Consider the following 27772-nt stretch of genomic DNA (forward strand, 5'->3'; position numbering starts at 1 on the left):
CAACAATTGCAAAACTGATGTGTTTGAAGTTCCCAAAGGCATGTGGTCTATTAGTGTTGCTATACTATAACATAGACATCTTCATCCGAGTACATCCGTGTAGCATCTTTTCGGAGATTTTATCATTGGTGCAGAGTTTATATTTACAGAGAATTAGCGTTCAATAAAAAATAAAAAAAATCTTCAACATTCGGAAGTGCTATATATGCCAACTGTTCAGATTCCTACTTGGGCATAGGAATAATATTTATGAGTCAGACATAGAACCATTGTGCGTTATTGTGGAAGTTATTAAGTCTGTGTATTGTGTAAATTTAAGGAGTGATGTGATTCCAGATGTTCATTGTAGGAGTCGCAAAATATTTTCCTACAAATGACGGGTGTGTTTTCGAGTAAGACAATCAAGTGTTTTTTGTCCATAAACTTTTTCGTATGGACCATAGGTAAAGCAGCCAAGTGTCACATTCGCTAGAGATTAATATTAATTAGGTGAAGACAAATATTATTTGTAGAAGAGAATACAGTTTGGGCAAAGCATTGAAAAGGGTTAATGGCTATTTGAACTTCCTCCAACAACAATATTTATGGAACTGCATCCTTATAATAGTGAGCGTAAAATATAGTTCATTTGGTGACACTATTGCTGAGATTTATCATTGTTGACCACGTGAGTATTCCTTGGAGCAGATGGTCGCATGAATATTCTCTAGAGCAGAACATGCAGAGAAGATCAAAGGTCAAGAACCATGGCATATCACTGGAGGTGAACTGAGCTATGAAATGGACAAATATGAGAATTATTCAAATATAAGATCCGTAGACAAATAAATAGGAAACTACCATGTTGAGCCGATTTCAGTGGCATACGAGTCTGCCCATAGATTTCAAGTCAGGCAGTGCTGGTGACAAGATTATCTATTGGAGACCTCTCAATATAGGAGATGCAAAATAGTTGGCATGATATGAAGGTAACTATAAATTGAGAAGTCATGGACCACTAGTTCAGTGAGCCAAGGAAGAAAAATCAATTAGTCCAGAGAGCTGTATTATAGAAGTCTATTTGGTTTTAATGGCAGTAACCATGCAGAGGCACCCCTTTCTAGCTTTGTTGTGCTCAAAATGGCTGAGAGGCCACCATGGTGTTTGATGGGTGTGAAGTCAGTGGCTTGTCTGCAATGTTGACATGGGCCCAAGATGTTTGGCGTTCGATGTGAATCTATGAGCTTGGCTGAAACCCAGATGCACTACGAGATTGTTTTTATCATCAGAACCCACAACCGAATTCTGCCATAAGAGACAAAGATAAAAGTAGAGACCTGTATTTTCACCTTCATTGTAATTGTGACAGTGGTTTATTCAATGTTTTTTTGGTACAGCAGAATAGGTATCCATACAAATATGACAGGATGAGAGTAAACATCTTGTATAATACAATGGAACACCATCAGGAAAGTCTATGTAATAGTCTAGTTGTGAATATTAAAAATAAGACTTATCTTCCGAGGATTATCAGGAGAGACTAATTCAGATTTTATGAATTGCAAGGCCTCTATTGATACCCAAATATTGATATAGGACATGAATTCATTGCCTGATGATATACATGGGAAGCCATTGGACATTATTTCAAGACATGTTCACTCACTATAATGGATAACAAATACAAGTGACAAATGATCTTGGAGGAGAACCCATTAAATGGATTTCTTGTTATTGGAGAACTAAAGATACATGTTCAATATCAAAACAAACATTTAGCTAGATGGTTGCTGGGATATACTAAGAGTTAGTGTATTCTGATGGTTGTTGATTTTGCTGACTATGGAAATGGGTCTAGAAATATCATTAGTTGGGAAATTTGAATGGAAAATCTTAGCTTGTTGAAGGAGGACCAAATTAGATCTTGGAAGTAGACCAACACTAAAGAATGGAAGAAGCTTTTTACATCTAGAAGGATGTTGATTAGCACTTACTCTAGAATAGTAAGATAAGTATTCTTTTTGAGTACAATTTTGATTTATAGTTAGTCTCTTATCATTATCCTTGTATTATTGTATATACTATAAAGTCTCTTATCATTATCCTTGTATTATTGTATATACTATAAAGGTCATTTGCCTTGTTATGCTCTTCTTCTTATCTTTGGCCCTTTAGGATGTTCTTGCAGAAAAAGAAGAATAGTTTATTGCTAATGTTGTCGAGGCATTTGTGCAGGTGATGATAGCATTTGGGATTGCAATACACAGTTTAGACAAAGGGGATCTTCCAATGAGAGGGAGTATACTGAAAGGGGATTTTGTTCAAATCTCAAAACACTCATATAATTGTTTGGTTTGAGACTTGATCTGATGACAATAAGTCCAAGGATGTCTTGGATTTAGCCCTTCAGCCGCATGTGAATCATGTTGGATGACGAGACTCTCTTCGAGTAAGACATCTTCCATGGTTGGGGCTATGTGAACAAAGTATCCTCCCATGACAGAGGGAGTAACTCAAGGATTTTTTGTCAGGATTTTGATCATCAGATTTAGAGGGAGTTCGACACTCAATTAGAGGCAACCTTGGACAAGGATGTCAACAGATTGATATCTACTTAATGAGTTCTTCTCTATGAGTGAGAAGTTCAAGGTGAAATTCCTTGTAATGTATTCTTCTCTGTGAGAGACAAGCTTGGGGTGAAAGCCCTTGTTCCACCCATTTAGGACCAGCTATGGTGTATACACCCTCTAACTTGGTTCATAGTGGATATCATGTGAGTTACGACATGATTCTGTTGGAAAACATCATGAGAGGTGATGATCTTTCATTGATGTATTTGTGAGGTCGCTATTATAAGGTGGTGATCTTAACAATGGCTTGACCTATTATCATGAGGAACTACATTAAGTTGTTGTCCCGAATGTGTTGGAGATCATGATAACAAACGTATCATGATAGAGTATATTAAGTTGATGTCCCGGAATGTGTCAGAGATTATGATACTACATTTATTGTTTTTGAGTTCTTGATCTATTATCATGATAGACTTCATTAACTTATTGTCCTAGAAAGTGCCGAAGATCATGATAACTAACGTATCACGATAGACTACATTAAGTTGATGTCCTAGAGTGTGCCACAAAGCATGCTACTTGCCATAATAGAGACTACTTTGTTGTCCATGAGATCAAGGTTGTTATATGATAGACTACATTTAGTATTGTCCCGGAGTGTGCTAGAAATTAGACAACTCATATCTTTCTAGGAGATGATATTCTTGTTGATAGGCATCTTGGTGTTTATGCTAGTGCTCATATTACAAGAATGTGATATTGATAAGTGTTAGTGAAATAGGATCATTCATCTATCTGTAACTTGTAATAGCACTAATGGATCTTTTACGTGTTTTCTAAGTTATTATACAAACAAATATATATAGGAAATAAAGAGGCATGTCTCTTGAAGGGACATGTCCCTTTGACATATTAACTTATATTAGTTATAACACAAGTAATATATATCTTCAATATATTGTAATAGTTTTATAACAAGATATATATATATCACTCTTAATATAAGTTAATTATTCCATATATAATATTTGTTATATATTATATATCTCATATATATAATATAATTTATCTGACAGAATTATAACATTAACACTCCCTCTTAATGAAGAAGGATAAAACACATAGATATTACACTATAGGTAATATTTTAAAAATAATACATATAGGAAATCTTTGATTAGAAGATTTCTAGAATATGATATCATGTAAGTATTGGCCTATCAGAATATCAACATATGATATTCACCAATTACTATTTGATATCATATTTGGTAACATGAGCATTGGCCTATCAGAATATCAATCAAATGATATTCACCAAATACTTTGAGTAATGGCCTATCAGAATATCAACTAAATGATATCCACCAAGTACTCAATGTGGTAATGGCCTATCAGAATATCAAGGCAAGATATACACCAAGTATCGAAAATATATCTATACAAGCAACTTGTCGATAATCAAATTAATGATATCAACCGCCTAGTTGTTGATTTATAAGATAAAGCCTTTACATGAATCAATTTCACAAAAATGAATCATGCTACAAGTTATTGTAAGGACATCACTTTACAACAACTTCTCCTAATACAAGTGATAATCATTTACCGAAAATATATCTATACAAGCAACTTGTAGATAATCAAATTAATGATATCAACTGCCTAGTTGTTGATTTATAAGATAAAGCCTTTACATGAATCAATTTCACAAAAATGAATCATGCTACAAGTTATTGTAAGAACGTCACTTTACAACAACTTCTCCTAATACAAGTGATAATCATTTAGAAGTCATCACTTCTTCATGATGTACACAGGGGACATGCTCATACATGTATGACATCAAAGGTTCACATGAAGTCTCCATGAATACTGTCATGTTGTGGTGTCACAACATTCACCATAAAACATATCAGAGAATAAGGTTTCTCCCTCTTAGTTTGATATCAACTTTTCTGACTTCTTAGCTCAAGGTTCTCTCCGATGAAGTATCAGACTTCCTCTGAATCTGTTATCATCCTTCTATCCTCTTGGAAGCAAGTCATGTCATGCTTCCCTAGTTCAATGGGTATCCTGATAGCATAAAGGCCTTCTAGCCTACATACATGAGACTTTATCCCATGAATCATAGTCCTTTAGCTGTTATAGTTTCTGACTAGTGTTGAATCCATCAACAAGGTCTACTCCTTCTGAACCAATATCATCAAAAGTTTGATTGAAGCATTTTTATTTTTTGCTCCCTCTCTTTCTCCAAGGTTGCCTCTAATGAACTGTTAGACTCCCTCTCATAATTTCAATCATCAAGGATATTTGCTTCAAGAAACTCATATTATCCAACCTAATCATCAGATGATTCGTGAATCCTAAATCACGGCTTCTTTGGAGTTACTATCATAAGATTGAGTCTACACAATATTTGGTAGCATGCCTAATGTACCAATCTTCTTTTCCTGCAAGAACATCCTCAGAGACAAAGAAAAAGATCAAGGCAAATAGCTCTTTATAGTAATTATAGAAATACAAAATAAGAGAGAGACTACAAAGAGTAGATAAATGCAATACCCGAGGATAATAAATACTTATTTGCAATAATAAGTTGCTCCAATGAATGTCCATATGCATTAAATCAAGAAATGTCTCCATGTAAGAATTTGTCAAACAATTTGAGTACATCTTTTTTGCTCTCATATAAGGACGGTTCAAATGGGAAAAGAACATTGGTTATCATTCCCCCTTACAATGTTAGATTCCCACTCTTATATTATTGAACATATAGGTATGCCAACAAAGTTGCCTATATTTGGACACACAACCTATCTCCTTGTAGCTCAAGCCACATTGGTATGGCTTTCGCAATGTGTCCCATGCCCATGTGCTCCTCTTGTTTAGTGACGGGACACACTCATACGTGTCGCATTGTACATGCTCTATTGTTTGATTGCCTTTGTGTATCATCCATTCACCCTTTGGTCATGTAAGAGCTTAATATGTTGTTTATGTACTCGATAGCAATGACTATTTTGTTTACTTACTCATTTCTACTTCATATATGGATTAGCACTCAGAAGAGAATGATATTCCACTCAAAGGATTTATATTCTCTTTGATTACTTTCACATTTAACCTTTAGCTTTATCATCATTGAATAAAGAATATAATTGTTACTGGTAGAGACAACCATCGCATATATGCTGAAGGTGATCAAAATACTTGAGCTTTCTCCCAAGTCAATAATGATAATAAGTTTTGTTGTGATACACATCATCTTTAATTTATAACCACTCCCAATAAATTTATATGATATTGCATCTTTTAATGTTCCTAGACTCTTATAGTTAAAGGAAGATGCCAAAATAATGAATCCCTTTAGAAGTGGGACTTATTTTCACGTCATCTTTTTAAACCACTCATACATCTCTTTATATATAGATCTTACACACTCACCATAAGTCTCAATTAATAATGGTGTACATGAGATTTTCATAAGTCTTCTCATCAATTTTAATTTCAACACTCTTTATCAAGAAATGTAACTTCAGATTATATTTTATTTACTTCAATAATGCAAGGGAAGCTTTAGATATACCTTTCCTTAACTTACCTCATTATGTGTTGGCCCCAACACCTGGTACCTTTGTGTTAAGCTTCACTATACGTGTTGGCAGGTCTCGTTCCTCCTAAAGGTGTTGAGGTATCCCCTGCAGTGGAGTAATTATAATGCTTGTGTCCCTTCACAGTTGTGGTATGGATGTTATTTTCTTTCCCTGATTTAGCACAATTCAATCACATACAATAAGGTGGTCCCTCCTTTATCACGGTCAAATGCAAAGTATGATTTGACTTGGTCTCCAAGCATTTATTTTACCATCAATCTTCAATGTATGTCACATAATGTTCAACCATGTTTAGCTTACTTCAGTGATGAGTTATTTTTATTTTATTTTAGTTTCACTTTCCATTCAATGTATTTAAATGTAACATTGATGTTGCTGCCTCCGTGGAGTTTCCTGTGTCCAGGGAGAGGCTTTATATACTTGAGCAATTCGTAGCCAGTCATTCCTGGCATATTACAGTCGATGATTATCTATGTTAACCTTCGATTTAATGGTTTGCACAATATTGTTTCTCTCATTTCTAGGAATTTTAGAGCTCTTCTTGTGAAGCTTCTCAATAAGCTTTCAATCTGCGATACTGTCATCCACAACAAGAACATTCAGAGACAATTCTGTTACTAGAAGTGTCGACATGGATAGAGGTCGAGATTATCAAAAACCATATTGCATATGTGATCTAAATCAAGCCTATAGTCTGGTAGCTTCACGATTCTAATCCTGTAGATTATAATTCCATATATCTTGATGTTCCATGTATAGTGGCATCCACGTCCTCTTCTTCTGCTGGTGGTTTTGTACATGTATAGTGCAGAGTGACTAACCTTATCACAAATTGCATCCCATTTAATCCTTATGTCCTCGTTTGTTGCCCTTTACGTTGGTTGTTCTCAATTCTGTTACAATGTTTGGCAATGGTATTATATTTCATGGAATAAGCAATTTCAACTAAAAAATTTGGTCATGACACCCATAATAGCCTTCGTGTCCAACTTCATCCAATGTCAACAATTGTACCTTGTCTTTATAGTGTATTCCTCTGATTGAGTGTATTAGTGACTATAACACATGACAATCTCCATCTACTGCCATATCTCTGCATTACACTCGCTTCAAGGGATTGAAGATACCAAATCAAGATCTGCACACGTAGTCGACTATAAAAGGCTATCAACATTCATCAGTTGCAGAACTCTAAGAACTTTATCGATCACAATCTCAAGGATATCGTTACCATCATCTTCATTATTTAGATTGTTCTAAATAGTTATATAATTAGACTACCAATGTCATGGAGATTTCACATCTATCCTCTACATCTTGTAGACCAATCACATGTTCTTTGGATTCCTTAGATCTGAATTTCTTAGAACAGTCCATAATAGGAACTTCCACGCGGTAACTTTCCCTATCTCTCAATTTGTTCATATTGCAAGCCACACAAACTCCAATATTGCACTCTCACCTAGCCCTCCTTAGCAATTGTCGATCTGCAAATGTAGAACATAGAAGCCCAAGCTATGAAGTCTATGTAAGGCACGAGTAAATGAATGCCTCAGCGTAAACCATCCACCAAATACATTTTTAAGCTATTGATAAATAGCCACAGAGTCGCCAATATTGGATTGTTTGCGCATGATCCAGAGGAATTTACTTTCTTATCTTCAGACAAAAAATTGCAATGCCATACCCTACATAAGGAAATTTCCTATTTTCCATCCACTTCATCTCAAACTGAGGTTAAGGATCGATGACATCGTCTGCAAATACAGTTTATTCATTTGTACTAACTCTTTATTTTCATTAAATCTCAAGTCTCATAGGCAGGTAGGGAACCTGCTTTGATACCATGTTAGTGAAATAGGATCATTCATCTATCTGTAACTTGTAATAGCACTTATGGATCTTTTATGTGTTTTCCAAGTTACTATACAAACAAATATATATAGGAAATAAAGAGGCATGTCTCTTGAAGAGACATGTCCCTTTGACATATTAACTTACATTAGTTATAGTTATAACACAAGTAATATATATCTTCAATATATTGTAATAGTTTTATAACAAGATATATATATATATATATATATATATATATATATCACTCTTAATATAAGTTAATTATTCCATATATAATATTTGTCATATATTATATATCTCATATATATAATATAATTTATCTGACAAAATTATAACATTAACAATAAGATTGTTCAAAATCAGATCACCATTTTGTGAGATGGTTGTTGTTTGAATCCTCCCTCGCTAAGAGGGAGTGTTGAAGAAAGAGCATCAGTCGGATTATATCTGATTTGATGGATATATGTTGATATACTTAAATGTGTCATTCCAAGAATATCATATTGAGATGACATCTCTCTATATGCTTGAGAGCATAATGGGTTCTATAATAATCATACCTACCTAAGAGGGAGTGTTAATGTTGTAGCTTAAGCTAGATTGAATTGATCTAGAGTTAATTCCCAATGATTATTGGCTTGGATTAATCATCAATTAGACATACATACATACATACATACATACATACATATATAAAATGTCTAATGGAAATTAACTTACCATAACCAATATTGATTAACATAGAGACATGTCTCTTCTACTCCTTTTTAGAGGAGTTCGGATCTACATTTGGAAAAAAAAAAAAAAAAAATATAGTGTTATTCCATTTGCAGTGATCTTGAAAACCTAATCATTATGCTATCAACTTCACCAGGAACAAGCTGTAAGTTAAACATTTTCAAAACATGTACAACTTTAGTAAGAAAAATATAAGAATAGCTTTTATTTTAATTTCATAGTGGAAGAGTCTCCAAGGAGAGCAAGAAAGCAAGAAATAAATCTTGTTACATTGCACTAGTAACTGAGCTTACTAAATATGAATCAACAACTATTGAAGAAGCCCTAACTTGTCAAGTTTGGAAAGATGTTATGGTTGAAGAATATGAATTCATATTACAAAATGATATTTGGGATATTGTAACTAGGCCAAAAGACAAATCAGTTATTTCATCAAAGTGGTTATACAAAATCAAATAATGCTTTAGATGGTAGTATTGAAAAATAGAAATCAAGATTTGTTGCTTGAGGTTTTTCCCAGGAAACGCGTATTGATTTTGAGGAAACCTTTGCTGCAGTTGCTCGATACACTTTTGTAAGAATAATTATTGGAATTGCAGCAGCCATAGGATGGAAGATACATCAAATAGATGTCAAGACTGCATTCTTGAATGGTGTCATTAATGAAGAGGTATATATCAAACAACCTGAAGGTTGTGTTACAAAAGATAAGAATCTATATGTATGTAAACTAAAGAAAGCTCTTTATGGCCTCAAACAAGCACCGCAAGCTTGGTATGAAAGGATAGATAACTACCTCTCTAAACGAGGATGCTCCAAAAATGAAGTTGATCCTAACATATATTTCAAAATAACTAATAGTGACATGTTAATACTTGTTTTATGTGTGGATGACCTATTGATAATAGGTGAAGATCACTTAATTGAAAGATGCAAACAAGATCTTATAGCTGAATTTGAAATGAAGGATTTAGGCCTACTACACTATTTTTTGGGTCTAGAAGTATGTCAAAAGAAAGATCATATTTTTCTAAATCAAGGGAAGTACATGTAATGTTCCTTGTCCCAGCTAATGTGGGAAATAAGGACAATCCCCCAAAATGTCAATTTCCAGAGATCACTTTCCCAATCACACTGCCTCTATTTTTGATATGGAAAGTGACGTAAATATAAGATGGTTAGGTATGTGTGTTTGTATTTATAATAGTCAATATTATCCTTATATCTTTACAAATTGCTAGAGTTATAGAGTCACTACAGGATGCGAGTATATAGTTTGATCTTCTTTATATGTCAACAATAACTATGCACAAGCTTCTAACAAGGTTGCTATGTGGGTGTGAGATTCTATGTATGTAATAAAGTTGGTGATCTGGCTCAAATGATAGGGCTTCTTTATCTGATTTAAATATGTATTCAATAATATTGATATAGTCGCTGGCAGATACTTGGATGTTGATCATCTATGAGTTTTGGTAATTATTACCACTACTTGTGAAATGTTTTTGCTCCTCTTTGTTCCCTTCTATATAGAGTGTGATCTGTATCTCGATTGATTTTAATGTTTTTGTAATTTCCTTCCATGATCGATCCTTGACTTACTATCATCTAATACAGTTGTTGAAATTTGTTAGGTGCGATCTATAGTCTGCAACAAATCATTGAATAATATCATGAAGCATCATGGAGTCCATCTAATTATTCATTCCGCTGTAGACTAGTTGTGAATTATATGATGTTATGTCTTTCTCTCTCTAATATTGTTGAGTGATGAGGAGTAATAAGATATGTTTGTGATTCCAAACTATTATTGACAGGTTCTAGTTCTTCTTCTATATCCCACTCTTCATGGCTCGGATACTTCAATTCCAAAATGAATATTAATGGTCTTGAATATTGAATGTGGTCCCTTACCACATAGTCTTTAAAGAAAATCACACATAGAAAATTCCACTTTGGTCTGACACAAATATTGATTACCTTACAGATTGGCTTGATATAATAATGTATAGAAATTTGATGACTGTAATTGTTGGCTGTCTATCCCATAATATGTGTTCTTCAAATTTTATTAGTTTGCACAGATATTGATCTGCTCCTTCCAATCATTGCCATCGACAAGTGGTTTAATAGCTAAATCCCGATGGTATCTAAGCAGTGTCTATTCTTCCTTTAAGTAATGTCTTCTGTTCTCCATTTTCTGAACCATGTTCTATGGGTGTTGCATTTAACGTATAGCTGTATTTCTAAATATGAATGGGAAACTTATCGCAGATATTGGGTCTGAAAGGATCCTCTTGAATCAGTCTGCCTTCTGTCATCCTCCTTAATTGAATTGGGTAGAATGTACTGAATGCCCCTCTAATAAAAGTAAGTAATTTGTAAAGGATAAGATAGTAATAATAAAAAAAATTCATCCTCCCTCAGATGTAAGAAAGATTGCTATCTTATACCTCCCGCTGAGTATGAGAGGTCGTGTGTGGAAGAGATGTGTCCGTCCCTTAATAATAATAAACTATTTCATACTTAGTAAACATAATATTATAATTTGAATTTGTTATTGTAATCTTTTATTTGATTAATTTATTACTTATAATATTTAGTAATTCAATTTAATAATAGTATTTACAATTAAAACATATATCTTGTTGTTTGAGCATTTGATATTATGATAATAATCATACATTATATTATATTAGATGATATATTATCATTATTTCTATCATTATTATCTTAATAATAAATTATGTTATAATCTATTATTAACATTTCAATTATTAATTGATTATTTATTATGAGATCCTATTGGGGGAGGGGACATGACAGTACACCCATGACAACTTGACCAAATTTGGGATGATGGACGACAAACCTCTAGCAACTCTGATGGAAACAAATCTACACAAGCTAAAATAAGCTGTGAATTCAGAGGCTATTGACCCCAATCTCTACAGACAACTCATTGGATCTCTTATGTATCTAGTAAATACTAGGCCTGATATCTACTATGCCACCAATATCTTAAGTCATTTCATGTGTGAACCAAAGAAGATTCATTTAATTACTGCTAAACATATCTTGAGATATCTACATGGCACTATCGGTCTTGGTTTGAAGTACAAAAATGTTGAGATTAAACTTGAAATATACTTATTCTGATTGGGGTGGTTGTTCCATAAATTGCAAGAGTACTACAGGGTGTTGCTTCAATCTTGGATCAACAATGATATCATGGTTCAGTAGAAAACAACCTACAATTGCCTTGAGTTCCACCAAAGTTGAATATATGACAGCCTCCATGGGAGCTCGAAAAACACTACGGTTGAGAAAGCTATCATTTGGACTTTTTGGAAAGAAACTAAGTCCCACAGTGATTCATTGTGATAACTAGAGCTGCATCAAACTTTCTACTAATCCTGTCTTCCACAATTGATCAAAGCACATCGAGACTCCTTATCATTACATAAGAGACATGGTTGGCAGAGATGTTATCAAGTTGATTTATATCAGCACTACTGAGCAAAATGCTGACATTTTCACCAAGCCTTTTGCAAGGTTGAAAATAGAGTACTTCAGAGGTAAACTTGGTATGACAAATTTGTAAATAGATTTGTAATTTATATATATTCATGAATAATTGAAAATTAGATTCTTTGCAAACTTGTTTTATGAAAGGAGACGATCTTTCGATGACCTTATCAATAGTTGATCTATCTCCTAACACCAAATGTGTTGGAGCAAAGTGTTATCATGGTTCTTCGGGCTGGATTTTGCCGGACACCATAAATATCAATTGTTATGGTTCTTCGGGCCGGATCTTGCCGGACACCATAACTTGATAGACCACACTTAAGATGGTGTCTAATCTTGTATGAAAATTACTTCAATTCCCTTCTTGCTAAAGAGGGAGTGTTAAGAATGTTAGCATTATAGTAAATTGAAGTAAATTCATAATTATATAATATGTTAATATTGATAAGAATGAAGAGATGAATTTATACACACACACACACACGCATGCACGTGCATGCGCGCGCGCACACACACACACATATTATATAATCAATTTATGTCCAAACGAATATTACCATTTATCATTACTGATCAAGTCTTTATTGGGTTATTAATTCAGTTCTAGGTATACCGATTAAACTTGACTATTGGGCGTGTTGATTCGATTGGGCATGACCACGTAGGGTCGTGACCCTACGTGGCATGAGCCACATAGGGTCATGCCCCTACATGGCCATGCCCCCAAGTCCTTATACATATACCATCTTCACTGCAGATCGAAATCAATCACAAAGGCAATTATCGATCTCAGTTAAAGAAATAGAGCATTACTCATCTAAATATACAATAAGGAAAAGTTGGTTAGAATGATCTGGTTGAAGATCTACATCAATTCAGTTAGAAGGAAGTACTGTGCATGTCTGAATCATTACTTATCAATACTGAGAGTATAAAAGACATAAAGTTAACACAAATCAGAACCTAGAATACAGAGATAAAATACTGTTCTGTTTAGTATAGAAGTCTGAAACACAGTTTAGTTAGTCTCCACCAATAAAGATCTGTTAAATTTACAAAATATACACCCTACTTCCATCCAAATTTTTCTTTTTTACATCTGTTGGATGAACAAGGCAAAGTAGAGGATTTTTGGGTTTACAAGGGCCTTGTGCAAACTTTTTTGAGACAATTAAAGGCATTTCAAACTTTTTAGGTTTGTATTTTGCTTCACCCCCAACAGTTTCACTACCATCCCCAATTACCACTTCTCCCCCTTGCCATGTTTCATTATTGCCACCACCACCATTGCTGCCATCCACGATCAAGCTCAAAATACTGAAATCTAAGGGGAAAAAAATCAGACATTTTTTTCTTGTAACTTCGAATTTTTTTGTTAAACAAAGCCAAATATGTATTATAGTAAAATAATGAATGTATTATTAATCAGAGATCATAAATGATCTATATATACTAGTATACACGAGAATGTTTCTACAACGAACAAAGAGAGAAATCAAAACATTTTGAAGAGAGAAAGAGAAAGTTTCCATATGGAATAGAGAGAGAATATGGAAACATAAAAGAAGAGTGACCATTAGAAATAGAAGTAAATCTATGGAAGAGAGAGAAACAAACTTAGAGGCTCTAGTACCTTCCCTTAATGGTCAATCTAACTTCAAAACAAAAAAATTGTAGGAGAATTTTCAAAAGGTGTAAAAGGCATACTCGGGCTAATCAGTGAGCTCTACATGTTCTATGATATTGGTTTGTGGCTGAGACCCTCCCTACTTCCGCTGGTTAGAAGCAATGCGAGTTTTGCATTCTTGGATCACATGACCAAATTTGTTGCAATAGTTGCACTGGATTTCCTTCTTCTTGGAGCTATTCTGAGACTGAGTAGATGACTGAGATGGGCCTTTATCCTTGTTAAAGGATTTGGCTGAAAATGCTTGTTCAGAGGATGAAGGAACATTGCTGCCAAACTGTTGTTTCCAACGGTCTTGCTGCAAAGGTTTGTTGCATAAATCTGGAAGTTTGAGGTCAACATTAGTTGTAGTAATGTTGAGTGTCTCGACTCTCAATAAAGTGCTCATAGGATGATGGTAGACTTTTCAGAGTAATGACCACCATATCCTCTTCCTCCATTGTACGACCAGTGGCCGCAATCTAATCTCTGATGTCCATAATCTTTAGAAGATGTTCCTATAAGGACATGTGCTCATTCATAATAATAGAGAATAGCTGCTTCTTTAGAAAGAAGGCTCTACTATTATTTGATGTCTCGTGGAGATCTTTCAGTGTTTTCCAAATCTCCACAGCTGTCTTGCTAGAGGGTACTTGAGGAAGCTGATCATCGGTAATTGAAAGCTTAAGAAGCATAACTGCTTCACGATTACGCTCATCAAACTTCTCTTGAGTAGTATTGACTCTTGTAGGACGAGTCTCGGTACCTAGAACAAGCCTCTCTTGGCAATGATACTTGAAGGTCGTCATCATTCTTTGCTTCCAGGTGTTGTAGTTCTTTTCGTTGAATCGTTGACTGCTTTCCAAGAGAAGATTGGTGAGAGATGCCATGACATGACACATTTTTCAATGAAAAAAACGGGAATATCAGAAATGACACGAACTTTGAGGCAGCTTTGACAGAAGACCTAGGAAAAATGAAAGGACACCTAACAAAGAGCTCGGAAAACCCCCAAAAAATTTAAAATTAGATTCTGAATCTGCTGGCTCAAAAAATGAGGCACTGAAAACAATGCACCCAACCCAATATTCAAAGAATAAATGTCACACAAGTAGGCTGTTGAATATAATGTTGTCATTGATGTCAACGAGATTGAGTTATGTCAGATTATTCAAGAACAATGAAGGAAAGAATTTAGTAATGATTGGATAGCTCTCTTAGTATTATCATTATGTACCACTATCAGCTGTTCCTGAATGTCTAGTGCATTTGTGGAGGTCTGGAGGTGCTTGTGTTAAGTTTTGAGGTCTGTTGTTTACAGATAGTATTTGTATTATGTTGCATTGTCATGGTTTTTGGTACCGCATACCACTGCACTTGGTAATTATGGCTTGCAGTTTGGAAGTAAACTTAGTAAAGTTATACATGAAGAATGTTATATCCATGTTTCAGTGGATTAGGTCAATGTACTGAAAGTTAGAGATGACTGAGTGTTCACAGTGCTAGTTCGTTGATTCTGTAGAAGGTTCTATTGGATTCCCCAGAAGAAGGTAACATGCGTTAGTTGATGGAAGTTTGTAAAGATAGTTTGGGCCCAAATGAGATTGTGTTGGGTAACACATGGCATTATCTTACTCATAGTGTAACATTTTGGCTTTAGGACCAAGCCGACTACATGCTTGAATTAAGGAAGTTGGCTGACTTGTAGACATTGTAATTAAATTATAGGCTGACATGAATCTAAAGATAATATTGGAATAATATAATGACAATCAGTTTCATGTTGTGAGCTGCATGAAATAAAATGCAGATCCTACATCCACACTGAGAATGTTTTGTAGTAGATCAGATTTGACTGATGTAGTCCGAGTTTGGAAGGTCTGCATGATAGATCATTTGTATTTCCTATATCTTCTTTATATTTGAGTTTGGTGCCTAGTTATCTGAGTTAGTGCTCAGTTTCTTGGGTTAGAGGATTGGTGTCCTGTAGGTTAGGGTCTGCAAATCTGATTTCAGTTTGGTGTTTGTCATAGTTTGAAATTCTGGTGGGTTGGTGCCTGCAAAATCATTGTAAGCTTTTTATGTTTTTCTGAGGTTGAGCAGTAGATTCTAGCAGCTGTTCTCAGTGTGGTTTCTCTCTTCTGGGTTGCCTTGTAAATCTATTGTACTCTTGTGTTGGTGTGTGGTAGTGCTTATCACTATAATGTAAGATTCAGTGATGGTATTGATCTTTGTGATATTGCTATCATTATTCAACTGTGTAGTTTTTGAGTCAAACTTATTGATCCATGTTTCGTGAGTAGTGGTTCACAAGAACCGATCTCTCATGAGAACGTATGAAACACTTAGCACTTGTAATAACCCTGACCTGGTTATAACTTTAACCACTTCCAATTCCTTAGTTACACATGTTCGACTATTATGTTTTAACTTTTTGTTAAACATTTGGCAAACGACCTCTAATATTATGAGATGATAACTTTCCTGTATTTTGAGTTTATTGCTTTTGCATTTGAAACCTATAAGTCAATTTTTTCCAACAGTTCGAAATACTGAAATCATTAGAGGAATAGTAGCAATTCAAGCGACCAAATTCTCAATAAATCACAACATTGAAACTTAATTTAATTGTCACTATCACTCTTACAAATGCCAATCTCAATTGTGATACATCCTCTGAAAATTCCAATTTATTTTAATAAGCACGATTAAATGCAAGAACCTGTAGCAGCTGTAATAACTCATGTCAAACTACACGTGGCCAAATCTGTACCATGGACTGGATTCACGTCCCAGTTATGTGAAGCAATTAGCAGCAATTAAGATGCTCAGATTACAGGTAATTCAAAGCCGACTAGCTTAGATTATTTCTGCCAAATAGCAGAGTACTTAGGTGAAGTTGCAGATCCTGATCGCTGGTGTAATTTGTTCCCAGGAAAGATGCTATAAACACCAACAGAAGACACTTAAGATATCTGTATGCAGATTGGAACCATCCACCAAATCAGAGAGAACTCACACCAAACAACAGGCCCCAACCAGTCTTCCAAGCACAGTAAAACAGAAATGAAATACTCCAAAATGATTCTCAAAATGCAAACCCAACCACACAAAACTTCAGCAGTGGAAAGAAACTTCAGATCAATCCTAGTCACAGTAAGTACAGTAGGGAAAGCACTTGCAATAATTCCTAGATATGCAATCCACAATACCACAGCTGTAGATTGTCAAGCACTTCTCAGAATCTCAGACTCAGCACTTATACTTCAGCAAACAAAAGCAAATAAATATTCAAGTGTTCTTTTTCCAATAAAATGAGCTCATATTTATAATCCCTTGTTGACAAAAGTTTCCAAAAGAACTCAACTTCAAAAACTGTGAAAGTTCCCGAAAGAACTCAGCTCTTGAAACTTCCCTACACAACTCTTTTAGTAACATTTAATACCTGGCTTAGGCATATAATTAATTAAATAAATGGCCCCTTGGCAGGATGATTCAACCCTCAACTTTAGTGAAATAATAAAGTTAATTTAACTTTATAATAAGCCATTTAATGATTAAAACATATTTTGGCCACTAAAAATATAAAACTCCCAAAATACTCATCATTTAAATATGCCGTCTGAAATTGGAGTCGCACCCATTATTTCTCCATGTGACCAAATGCACTTTCCAAAATTAGAAAGGATGTATCTCAATCAACACCCGACTGACCACAATAGGAAGTACACAAGACTAAGCCCAAACGGAGTCCAATCTGAGCCAAATGAAGACCAACTTGTAACTTACTAAATTGTGGAGAAGACAAGACCCTCTAAAGCCAAGCCTCTACCTAAAAAGATCCTCTATCCACAATAATTAGCCTACGAGGATCACAATAATAGGTTAATCTTTCAAACTCCGATGCTGGCAAAAATGGGGACATTACAGTACTCACTGCAATTAGATGATGCTCATTGAGGTGAAGCACTAAGACTTCCCTAGAGGTAACCCACCTAGTAGTATCCAACTCAAGCACACTAAGCCACAGGGTTTCCTCCAAGGTTAACCCCACTTTTCTTGCGACCCCTTTGTGCCTAGTGTTTCATTCATTCTCACGAGTGATGGGTTCTTATGAACCACTACTCATGAAACATGGGTTAATAATTTTGACTAAAAAACTTCACTCCAAGCGTGCTTAATCACAGAGTTTCCTCCAAACTCATGAAACATGGGTTAATAATTTTGACTAAAAGACTGCACTGCAAGCGTGCTTAACCACAGAGTTTCCTCCAAGGTTTACCCCACTTTTCTTGCAATCCCAATGTGCTAAGTGTTCAATTTGTTCTCATGAGAGATGGGTTCTTGTGAACCACTACTCATGAAACATGTGTTAATAAGTTTGACTCAAAAACCACTCAACAAACACACCTACCATGGAGTTTTCTCCAAGGTTTACCCCACTTTTCTTGTAACTCCATTGCACCAAGTGTTCCACTCATTCTCATGAGAGATGCGTTCTTGTGAACCCACTACTCATAAAACTTAATAAGTTTTGACTCAAAAACTATTCAGTTGTATTCTGATAGCAATATCACAATTTGACTTGCTGTGGAAAATATCTCCTAGGTATTGATTTTTTTTGAAGTGATTGTTGGCACCCACTGATTTCCCCCGCTCATCCTCTCTCAGTATATTTGTGTTATTAACACAAGCTTTTGTACAAAACGACAAAGATGGGGACCAATCATTTTAAATTTTATCTACTTTCCAGACATTGGACTGTATGCTTTTGTAATATTTTGTGATCTACACAAGATTTTTGTACAAATAATTTCAAGGGTTCCTTTTGTATTTCAGGGACTGCAGTCTCTTGAATACCAATCCGTGTGTTGTAGAATATTCTTCTGTTGTGTTACAAAAATTGGAAGAACTCCAGGTCCATCTGATGTACAAGATGTACATCTTGGTAAATGCTCAATTGCCCTATTTAGATTCTTTTGTCAAGTGTGGATGTGTGTCAAGCTTTGCCTTTGGCAACTCAAATAATTCGTTTTTGGTTCTTTAAATTTAAAAACTATTCTTAATCCATTTTGTGCTGAAAAGCAGGACATATGCACGCGCGCACACAGATATATATATATTGATCACGAATCAGTAATCCTTAATAAATGTGTGGATTGTGAGACTGATTGAATGAGCGTGCAAATGAGGGAAAAAAACAGACAACAATAGAGTTTGACCACTTCATGATTTGTGCAGCTATATCGAACGAGTGCTAGAGATAAATATTTTCTATAGCTTGCACAACATACTTTTAGGTTATAGGTGGTAATTGTGCTGAAAATTTGTACCAATACTCTAGTCTTTTACAGACAATGGTAATTATCATAGAAATAGAATGCAATAATCAGTTCCAACATCCCCATTCTGATCATGCAAAGTCAAGTCCAAAACCTGAAGAATGCTTTCATATGTTGCTTTCTTCCCTGTATTAGATAGTTGAGTCAGATGTTTGCATATTTTCTTGGTGGTATAATTTTATGCTGGCATATTTAGTGCCAATAAAGCCATATTTCTCCAAGAAGAAAGTCATTTAATAGAACCATAGTTTGCAGACTCGGACTCGGAGAGCACTCAGCAAACCCAAAATTTTCAACTAAAAAAAAACTCGTCATAAACTCAGCAAAAACTCGGGGAAAACTTGGCAAACAGTTTAAAAATCTCTTAAAGAAACATATTATTTTTGTGGAATACAATTACAAAATGTATTAAATTAGTAATTGATGTTTCAATAGAGAAAATGTACAGTTTTACAGCACTAAAATGATGTGAAAAATGCATCTAATCCAATGTTTTCCCTACATCATCATTTTTACCTACATTTTTTTTACATCTATAAATACGCGAGAGTTAAACTCAACAGTACTCGCCCAACAAAAAAACTTGGGAGTACTCGGCAACTCTGAGAGTACTCAGAGAGTTTGCAAACTATGAATAGAACTATTAATTCCTCTGCATCAAGGACTGGTAGCCTTAATTATTAGTGCCCTCCAAATTTTAATAATAAATTGGTATTCTTCATCTTTCTAGTAATGCTTGTCGCAAAGTTATTATAGCTTCAGACTGTGATAATATTGAACACTTTTTGTTCATTGTGCTAGCAAGCATCATAGTGGAGTGGTTTTCATGAGTGCAGAGAAAACATCTCGTCAATGCCTGTTTTATGCAAGTTAACAAGAAAAATGTACCAGCTAGCTCTTGTTGATGCTATTTCAAGCTGTAGTCTGTTCCATTAATATAAAACAGAATTTGAAGCCTAATCAAGATAAAGCATGTCATTGGAGAATGTTTAGCGTGCAAATTATCTGCCCCTGCCATCATTTTGAAATTGTGGATCGCCCCCACTAAAATTTGTGTCACGCGCCACATGTTTATACGACATAAATCCAATTAAATTTTGCTTATATACTTTTCATATAAATGTACAAATTATGAGAGTTTGACAAGTTTGAATTCTTTTAAATATAGGGATTCTCAACTGTCTTATTCTGGGCTTAATTGTGTGAACAATTTTTTGAACTTGATGATACCGACTTGTTGATCTTTTTGCCTTTGTGCAGGATCTCAAGTGTTTTGTGTTCTCCCTCATTGGCTTGCACTTCAAGATAAAACCTATCTAAATTTTGCATTGCAGCAGTTTGAAAGATGCGATGTACGATAGGAAGGTTATTTAAGAGCATGGGATATGTGAATGAAAATCCCATCTAATTTTTAGAAACTGTGTAGTGGCTTTTGTGTCTATATATTGAGGAAGGTGGTGGTTAATTGCTTTCATTGGGTATTTATACAGAATTTTGTACATTCTCCTAACAACTATAACTCAATATGAGTTTTTTTTGCGTGATGTGCTACAGTAACCGGGTTACTTAGAAACTTCTTTCTAATTATCCTTATCACTGTAACTTGATATGTGGATTTTTCTGTCTTGAGCCATAGTCAACGAATTTCTTATAACACACATTTCTTCAAATAAATTTAATCTTTGTTTTGGACATTCTACAAATTGCATCTTATTTGTCAAAATGTACAGTAAGTGTTTCCAAGAAAGCAATTGACATTTTATGTATAAGAATGCTGCAATATTCTTGTACTACAAATTTGCACCATATGACAAGTTTGGTCTACATTGTTTACATCTTTGTGAAGTTTCGTTTGTATGATTTATAGATTAAGTGAAGATTTAACATGGTAAATTAGCTCCCCCGAACCTTACAACAAATATCATAAGTGATTTCCTTACTAATCTCGTCAAAGAGGGAGGAGAGGCTACGGTAACAACAGGAGACTCTATGATGCTACTGTAGAATGTGTCGTGATATAATTATGACCATGTTTGTTGAATGCTGAATTGTAGTATATTGAGGTTTTTATTCAATGTTTTTACTTATTGTGGTATATTGAGGACCTATTAAACCCATCTAGGACCTTACTAGTCCATTTAGATCCCCTTGGGCACTATTGGCCCCCCATACAAACAATTAGGTCCCAATGTCCTTATCAGGACCTTTAGGACTTTTGACCTTTTCATTGAATTGATCATTAAAAATGGCCATGATTGGCCTTAAAACATCCCAATTAACCTTGATGGATGCTCTTTCACCTTCCAAGGTGTCTAGGGTCTTCGTGTGACCATTGGCTCTACTAGGTGCCCCTGTGCCATACTCCCCACCTGCAAAGAGTTCTTGCCCCAAGAGATAGGGGTCTTGCCTTCAGTCCACATAGTCTCCTTGATGGACTTTGACCTCTTTTATCAGGCATCTATTGCAATAACAACTCGTGATCTAATCTTCTTGAACCTGTATCAACATAGTTAGAAACATGAAAAGAAAACATGTTATTAATGCATTTGCTTGACTGTGTTTTAAGACAGTCACCACCAAACTGCTTTAACCTTCCTTTTATCTGCTCTTTAGGATCCAAATGACCCCTACTACTGCCCTCTATGGACAAACTTATTCCACTTCACTGGTGAAACAATAAGACACCAGTGTGTGCCCACAACTACACCATCTTCAACCATCCTACTCTGCCCTGCAGTCATCTTTAATTCTCTGCCCCATTCATCAGTTTCCAACACCAATAAGGATGCTGTATTCCTCGGACTCTTTTTTGAGATTTGTTGTAGTATTAATGACTATCGATCAATTAATACAAGAGTGACATTCATTGAATACACAGTCTTGCCACATGATTAATATAAATGAATACACAGTCTTGCCACATGATTAATATAAATTACAAAGTATGTTGTCTAGGATTTTTATTTAAATATTTATAGGATGTAGCAATACACGTACTTTTCAATTTACCAATCAATTCAATTTATTTTCTCAAAATATCAATGTTGTTAGATAACATTTAATGTTTTGGTTAAAATTTAAAACATGTTGAAATTTATTTTAACCCAGGTTGAATTTATGAGATATGGCATTTAATTCTATTGTTCAACATATACTTATTCATTATATTATAGATGACTACGAAATTTAATTTTTTCAGATAAACCTATATACTTTTGTGATGTCAATCACAAGACCACTTAAACAAATAATTACTGCAGCGCTGATGCAAAATTTTATGACTGGTATAGAACACATAAACAGATAGTTTTTCAACAAATTGGAGGCTTAATCATTTTTACTCTTGAAAAGTCCTTTACCGACAATGTACTGATTTCATAGTGCAAAATGAGAAACCTCCCCTAATCTATCATAATCAATAAATTGACAAAAAATTGCACACAAGTCATTATTTAATACTACCACTTGTACTAGAAGGTACAATGTGTATGCTGATAGGAGCATATGTTGTACGATATTGTCTAAAATGTAATATTTTTGATATTGTTAAATAAGGTCATTTTTATACTTTAAATAGAGAAAATTTGAATAACATATGAGTGAGATATGTTCAATATACTATTATTCATTGTTTTGAAAGAATCGAGAGTATGGAAATGTGTCCAGACTTGGAGTTCTTAAACTTGGCAACCTCACTTTCCTCTCCCTCTGCTTCCTTTGCCACTCGACCCTCTCTGCGGAGGTGCAACGACAGTGCATGCGTGCTACCAGCAACACGTAGAGCCACCCAAAACCACAGCTCGGCCGCTTCTCCTCCACCTTCCTCTGTCAACAGAGCTGCCACCAGCAGCTTCATAAGATGGCAATGTCGTCGGCCCACTCAAGAGTTTGAGACAACTTAATATGTTGATGTTCTAAAACAATGGACGCTAAACACTGTTGTTACAAGTTACTTTCCAACTTCTCGTCCTGATAGAAAAAGTATATAAATTGATAACAAATTTTCAGGTTTGAGCTATATATATTATCCATTGGTTGCATATTAAATATCGTTTCAATTAAAAAATATAAAGAAAGAAAACTGTAAGTTTGAGGCAGTTCTTGGTATCATGCTCTTTCTACATTAGGTATTCTATATAAATCGATAGCAAATTTTCAGGTTTGAGCTATATATATTATCCATTGGTTGCATATTAAATATCGTTTCAATTTAAAAATATAAAGAAAGAAAACTATAAGTTTGAGGCAGTTCTTGGTATCATGCTCTTTCTACATTAGGTAAAATCTATTGAGATTGTTCTGTGCTCTTATAAATGTCTGGTTTAAAAAGAAAAGAACTTAAGTTTCAACCGGCTGCCAAAAGTTCAATATCTTTGCCTAAGACAAAGCATAAATTCTAGGGAAAAACGATAAGCAGAAGGATTAAATTCTGAGTTTACGGGTTTAGTTAGTAAGTTGACAGACTTCGTTTCTGGTTAGAGATGGAATGAAAACAAAACAAATTTCAAAGATAGGTTTGGTTGAGAAAACAAGACACTGTGGAGTAGCTCAACCAAAAACAACACAAGCAAAAGCATACAAACGAAAGAAGAACCATAGCATTCATCTATGAGAATTTTGAAAACAAACATATGTATTATTCAACGAATTTCTAAACACATTTTTTTCACCTTTTCTGCTATGCCCTTTATGTCTTCGGCTACGCTGTGATAGATATGCTATAGGTCCTTGTAAATCAAAGAAATTTCAAATACCTGTTAATAATGCATATGTACCAGCAGAAGGGCAATTAAAATTACAGAATAGATGAGTAATAGTTCAGTATTTTTCAAATAAAAGAAGGCTCATTGTCACATCGTTGAGTGCTTTGCATGTCATCGTACAGATGCAGGGAACATTTGGACTATTTATTGAAATCTCTGGTGAAAGGTTGTTGAGCCAAAGCGTAATATAGATAACAAAATACGAAAAGTTAGCCATAAGCGAAAATTGAGAGGCCTATCCCAATTTTTTACCTACATGTAGCTCAAAAATACGTCCACATCAGTTTGTCATCTAAACGTTTAAAGATTGTAATTTTACTAACAAGCCACATATGCAAATCACCATTAAAATGCAAAAAAGTAGATTGAAGAAAAATAGATTCAGAAGTCAAAGTTCAAAGTCACATCGGACGGCTTAAACATCACACTAAGGTTTGATTCCTAAACAAGAAGTGTTAAATAGTCAAAGTTGATTTATTTTTCCAAGCTTAATTTCTTCCTTATTATCTAATGCTTAAAAGTGGCTGTGTGGAAACAACAAAAATTTCATTGAATTAAATAAGACAATATGCTTACAATCCAACTTACAGATAACATATGATTAAAATACATCAAATAACTAACCAATCTAAATCAATAACCCCTAAATCTGTTCAAGGCAACGTTTCCTTTTCAAACAAATAAGTAATCTAGAATTTGAAAGAACGGAAAACAAGCACAACTGCATAATGTATGTCAGAAAAGATCATAGGACACATTCCGAACAGCAATCTCTTATATATATTTTGTGACTTTACAGACAATGAATAACATAAAGCAAGCACTTATACTTACATTAAGATTATTTGCAGAATTTTGTACCACAGCGAATCATGGAAAAATTGTTGGAATATTTAATGCAGCAGTTGACGTTTGCCCCTAGAGCCAAACGCTCACCTACCACCTCTGACGTCCAGAACAGATGTAATGCCCCGCCCGGAGATCCTTGGAAACAAGGATGGAAAACAAGTCAGAACAATTTTTTTTTTTAAAAAGTGTAAGTGCACATGATACAACCTACACAAACCAAAAGACTGCAACGGAAGACTGAAAGACAACCAAGCACCAACGGATCTCCAAACACCACTACCAACTAGAACACAATCACGAAAACCACAACGGTCTACCAAGCTGAAAGACATAAGCTGACTCTAGGAAACGGGATAAGTCTGAAATCTTGAAGCCCTGAAATTTTGGCTAAGTCTGAATTTCTGAAGCCCTGATTTTTCCTAGAATCCACACCTTAGCTTGTAGAGGTCTAAAACCCATCTCAAATGAATCGTCGCATATATTAAAATATATCTTAAGTATAAGGAATTAACTTATACTTAAACGATATATTTTAAACCCCGAAGGACTACAACAAAAACCCAAAAACTGAATTTCAAAAGAAACCTCCTGAATTCAAAATGCAACAACATAGGCTTGAAGAACGCCAAAAAGGGTATCTAGATCAACTCTCAAAAAGATCAGAACACTACAAAAAGTGCCCGCTGTTGGCACGCGCAGGTTTTGACCAAAAGGCGTGCGACACTTTTCACTAAGGGAGGGCGACACTTCTCCCTTACTGCGTGTGACACTTCTCAAGAAGGCGTGCGATACTGGAAAAGTATCCCACGACATTTCTCATAAAGCCGTGCGACACTCTTCCAGTGTCGTATGACACTTCTTCACTATTGCGTGCGACACTTTTTAGTTTCGTGCAACATTATTTCTATGGGCGTGCGATACTTTATCAGTGTCGCACAATGCTGAACAAATGTCGCCCATAGAAAATAAAAACACTTCCAGAACTCAAAAACGGAGAAAATCTGACAAAGGAACCTCCACACCGGGGAGTACCGGATCCACATTTCGAGGCCAAAACACTCGAACCAAAATTGAGTAACAGGAAACAAAATCTAACCATCTATCAAACAAAGAAGGGAAAGTACAGAAAGGAAACCTCACGACAACTGAAATAACATCGCAATAACATAGATAACATTGCAATGAGCAAAATAATCAACTAATTACGCGGTTCCTCCCAACCGTCAATGGCGTCATAGGACCATCGTGGGCCCTAGCCATCCCCCGCGCATGACATCCCAAGCCACCGATTAGATCATCGGTGCTGTCGTGATAGGGACATCACTACTAAACATGCTACAATATAAGTAATGAAATCTAACATGCTAGTAGAACATAAGATAACCTTGTAATCAGATAACATCATCTACTACATGCTAATCATCATAATGAGGAAAGCGTTAAAACTAACATCATCTAAGCATGATAACATCATAATGAGAGCATAAATCACAAGAAGCATACTCCGTATACCGAAGTACCAAGTGACACATCCAGCAACGATCACGCTAGAACAATAGACCGTCTCTGTACACCGGTCCCTAGCAGTGGTGAAGGTAGCTACGCCTCCCAAACACGTGGCACCTGTAGGTCCACACCCACCGTGCTGATGGAGATAATGATCCAACCACACACACACAAAACAACAACCATGGCTAACACACACGCCAAGCAGTATGATGACTGAATCCAAGACATAAACAATGCATAAACTACAGGTCCTGGTTAGACACCTCAATGGGCTACTACGTAGGGACTGACATCATGGAGAGTCGCTTGGCATCAAAGCCCAAGCTCGGATCTGTGTAGCTCAACTCCCTCAACGGAAGGCCAATACACTGTGTAGCTCAACTCCCTCAACGGAAGGCCAATACACAAAAGTACCATTTATTATCTTTAATGTTATTACCACTTCAAGTTTTAATTTAATTATCACTTATATAAAACTTCCTCTGCCAACCGGGAAGTAGTCACCAGGTTACAGGATAGAAGCCCCCTCCATATGCTACCCTACCCTACCCATGCTCATCCAACGATGAGTGCCCGAAGGCATGCAAACTCCCAACCCAACCCCAATGATCACAACTTCCGGAAGTACCACGGAAGATCGAGCCCCGCAGGTCACCCGACAATATATGTGTGTGGCGCACCACCATCACAGAGATCATACACAAGGACAGGATGAGAATGCAAACAAAAGTCAATCGACCGAAAACATAATCGGGATGACGGATGCTACACGCATCCCAATGCAAAAAAAGATGCAAAAGTGTTCTGACTGGTATTCAAATGGATCATCTAGATCCACGAACCACAATGTGCCAAGAAAGCCCGAGAAAACAGGGCGGCACGCAAAACGAAGTAAAAATTCCAAATTTTGAAAAAATTTCAAAATTAAAACCCATTTGGCCTTTGGGTGCAAAAACTCCAAAAATCCAAAAATAATCGAAAACGGACATCGTATGCAAAAACGGCCAGCATAACGGCCCAAAAACCCAAACCCCCATTTCAAAAACAGGTAAAATGTTCATACCCGACCAACCGGGCAGAACTAGCAAACAGAAACGGAGGGGAACACTAGTTCTCAGCCTCCTAACATATTGCTACAAGAAACGGAAGCTAAAACGGAGCGAAAACTAAAAAACGGGAAGGCCCTACTTGAAGGAAAAAGAGGCAGAAACTGAAACCCGCACAATAAAATAAACCACTCGCCAAAACAGTTGAAAATGACGGCAAAGCATAAACTCCTCGAGCCGAATCCAACGAGACCAACCTCGCGCAGATCCCACGCTCACAGCTCCCAGAACGAGCAAAACAA

The 27772-nt window shown here is 35.5% G+C and overlaps 1 protein-coding gene and 1 long non-coding RNA gene across 5 annotated transcripts in view; one reads left to right on the forward strand and one right to left on the reverse strand.

Annotated features, from left to right (window-relative positions):
- The window catches only part of LOC149538473 (protein mago nashi homolog 2), a 41544-nt gene extending 20538 nt beyond the window's left edge, over positions 1-21006 (forward strand). For all 4 annotated transcript variants that reach the window (XM_089799802.1, XM_089799804.1, XM_089799803.1 and 1 more), the window contains one exon: positions 20564-21006. In XM_089799802.1, coding sequence (XP_089655928.1) covers positions 20564-20623 — 60 coding nt within the window. In that variant the 3' untranslated portion in view covers positions 20624-21006. The remainder of the gene's footprint in view (positions 1-20563) is intronic.
- Positions 21007-22820: 1814 nt separating this feature from the next.
- LOC149538474 (uncharacterized) lies at positions 22821-24196 on the reverse strand. Its single transcript, XR_016356063.1, has 2 exons — positions 23974-24196; positions 22821-23272 (listed from the first exon to the last, which is right to left on the reverse strand). It is a non-coding gene; the product is annotated as an uncharacterized LOC149538474 (long non-coding RNA).
- Positions 24197-27772: the final 3576 nt, after the last annotated feature.

Source organism: Cupressus sempervirens, chromosome 9, assembly GCF_028749045.1.
Source record: "Cupressus sempervirens isolate cs-2001-9-10 chromosome 9, ASM2874904v1, whole genome shotgun sequence".
Lineage (NCBI taxonomy): Eukaryota > Viridiplantae > Streptophyta > Pinopsida > Cupressales > Cupressaceae > Cupressus > Cupressus sempervirens.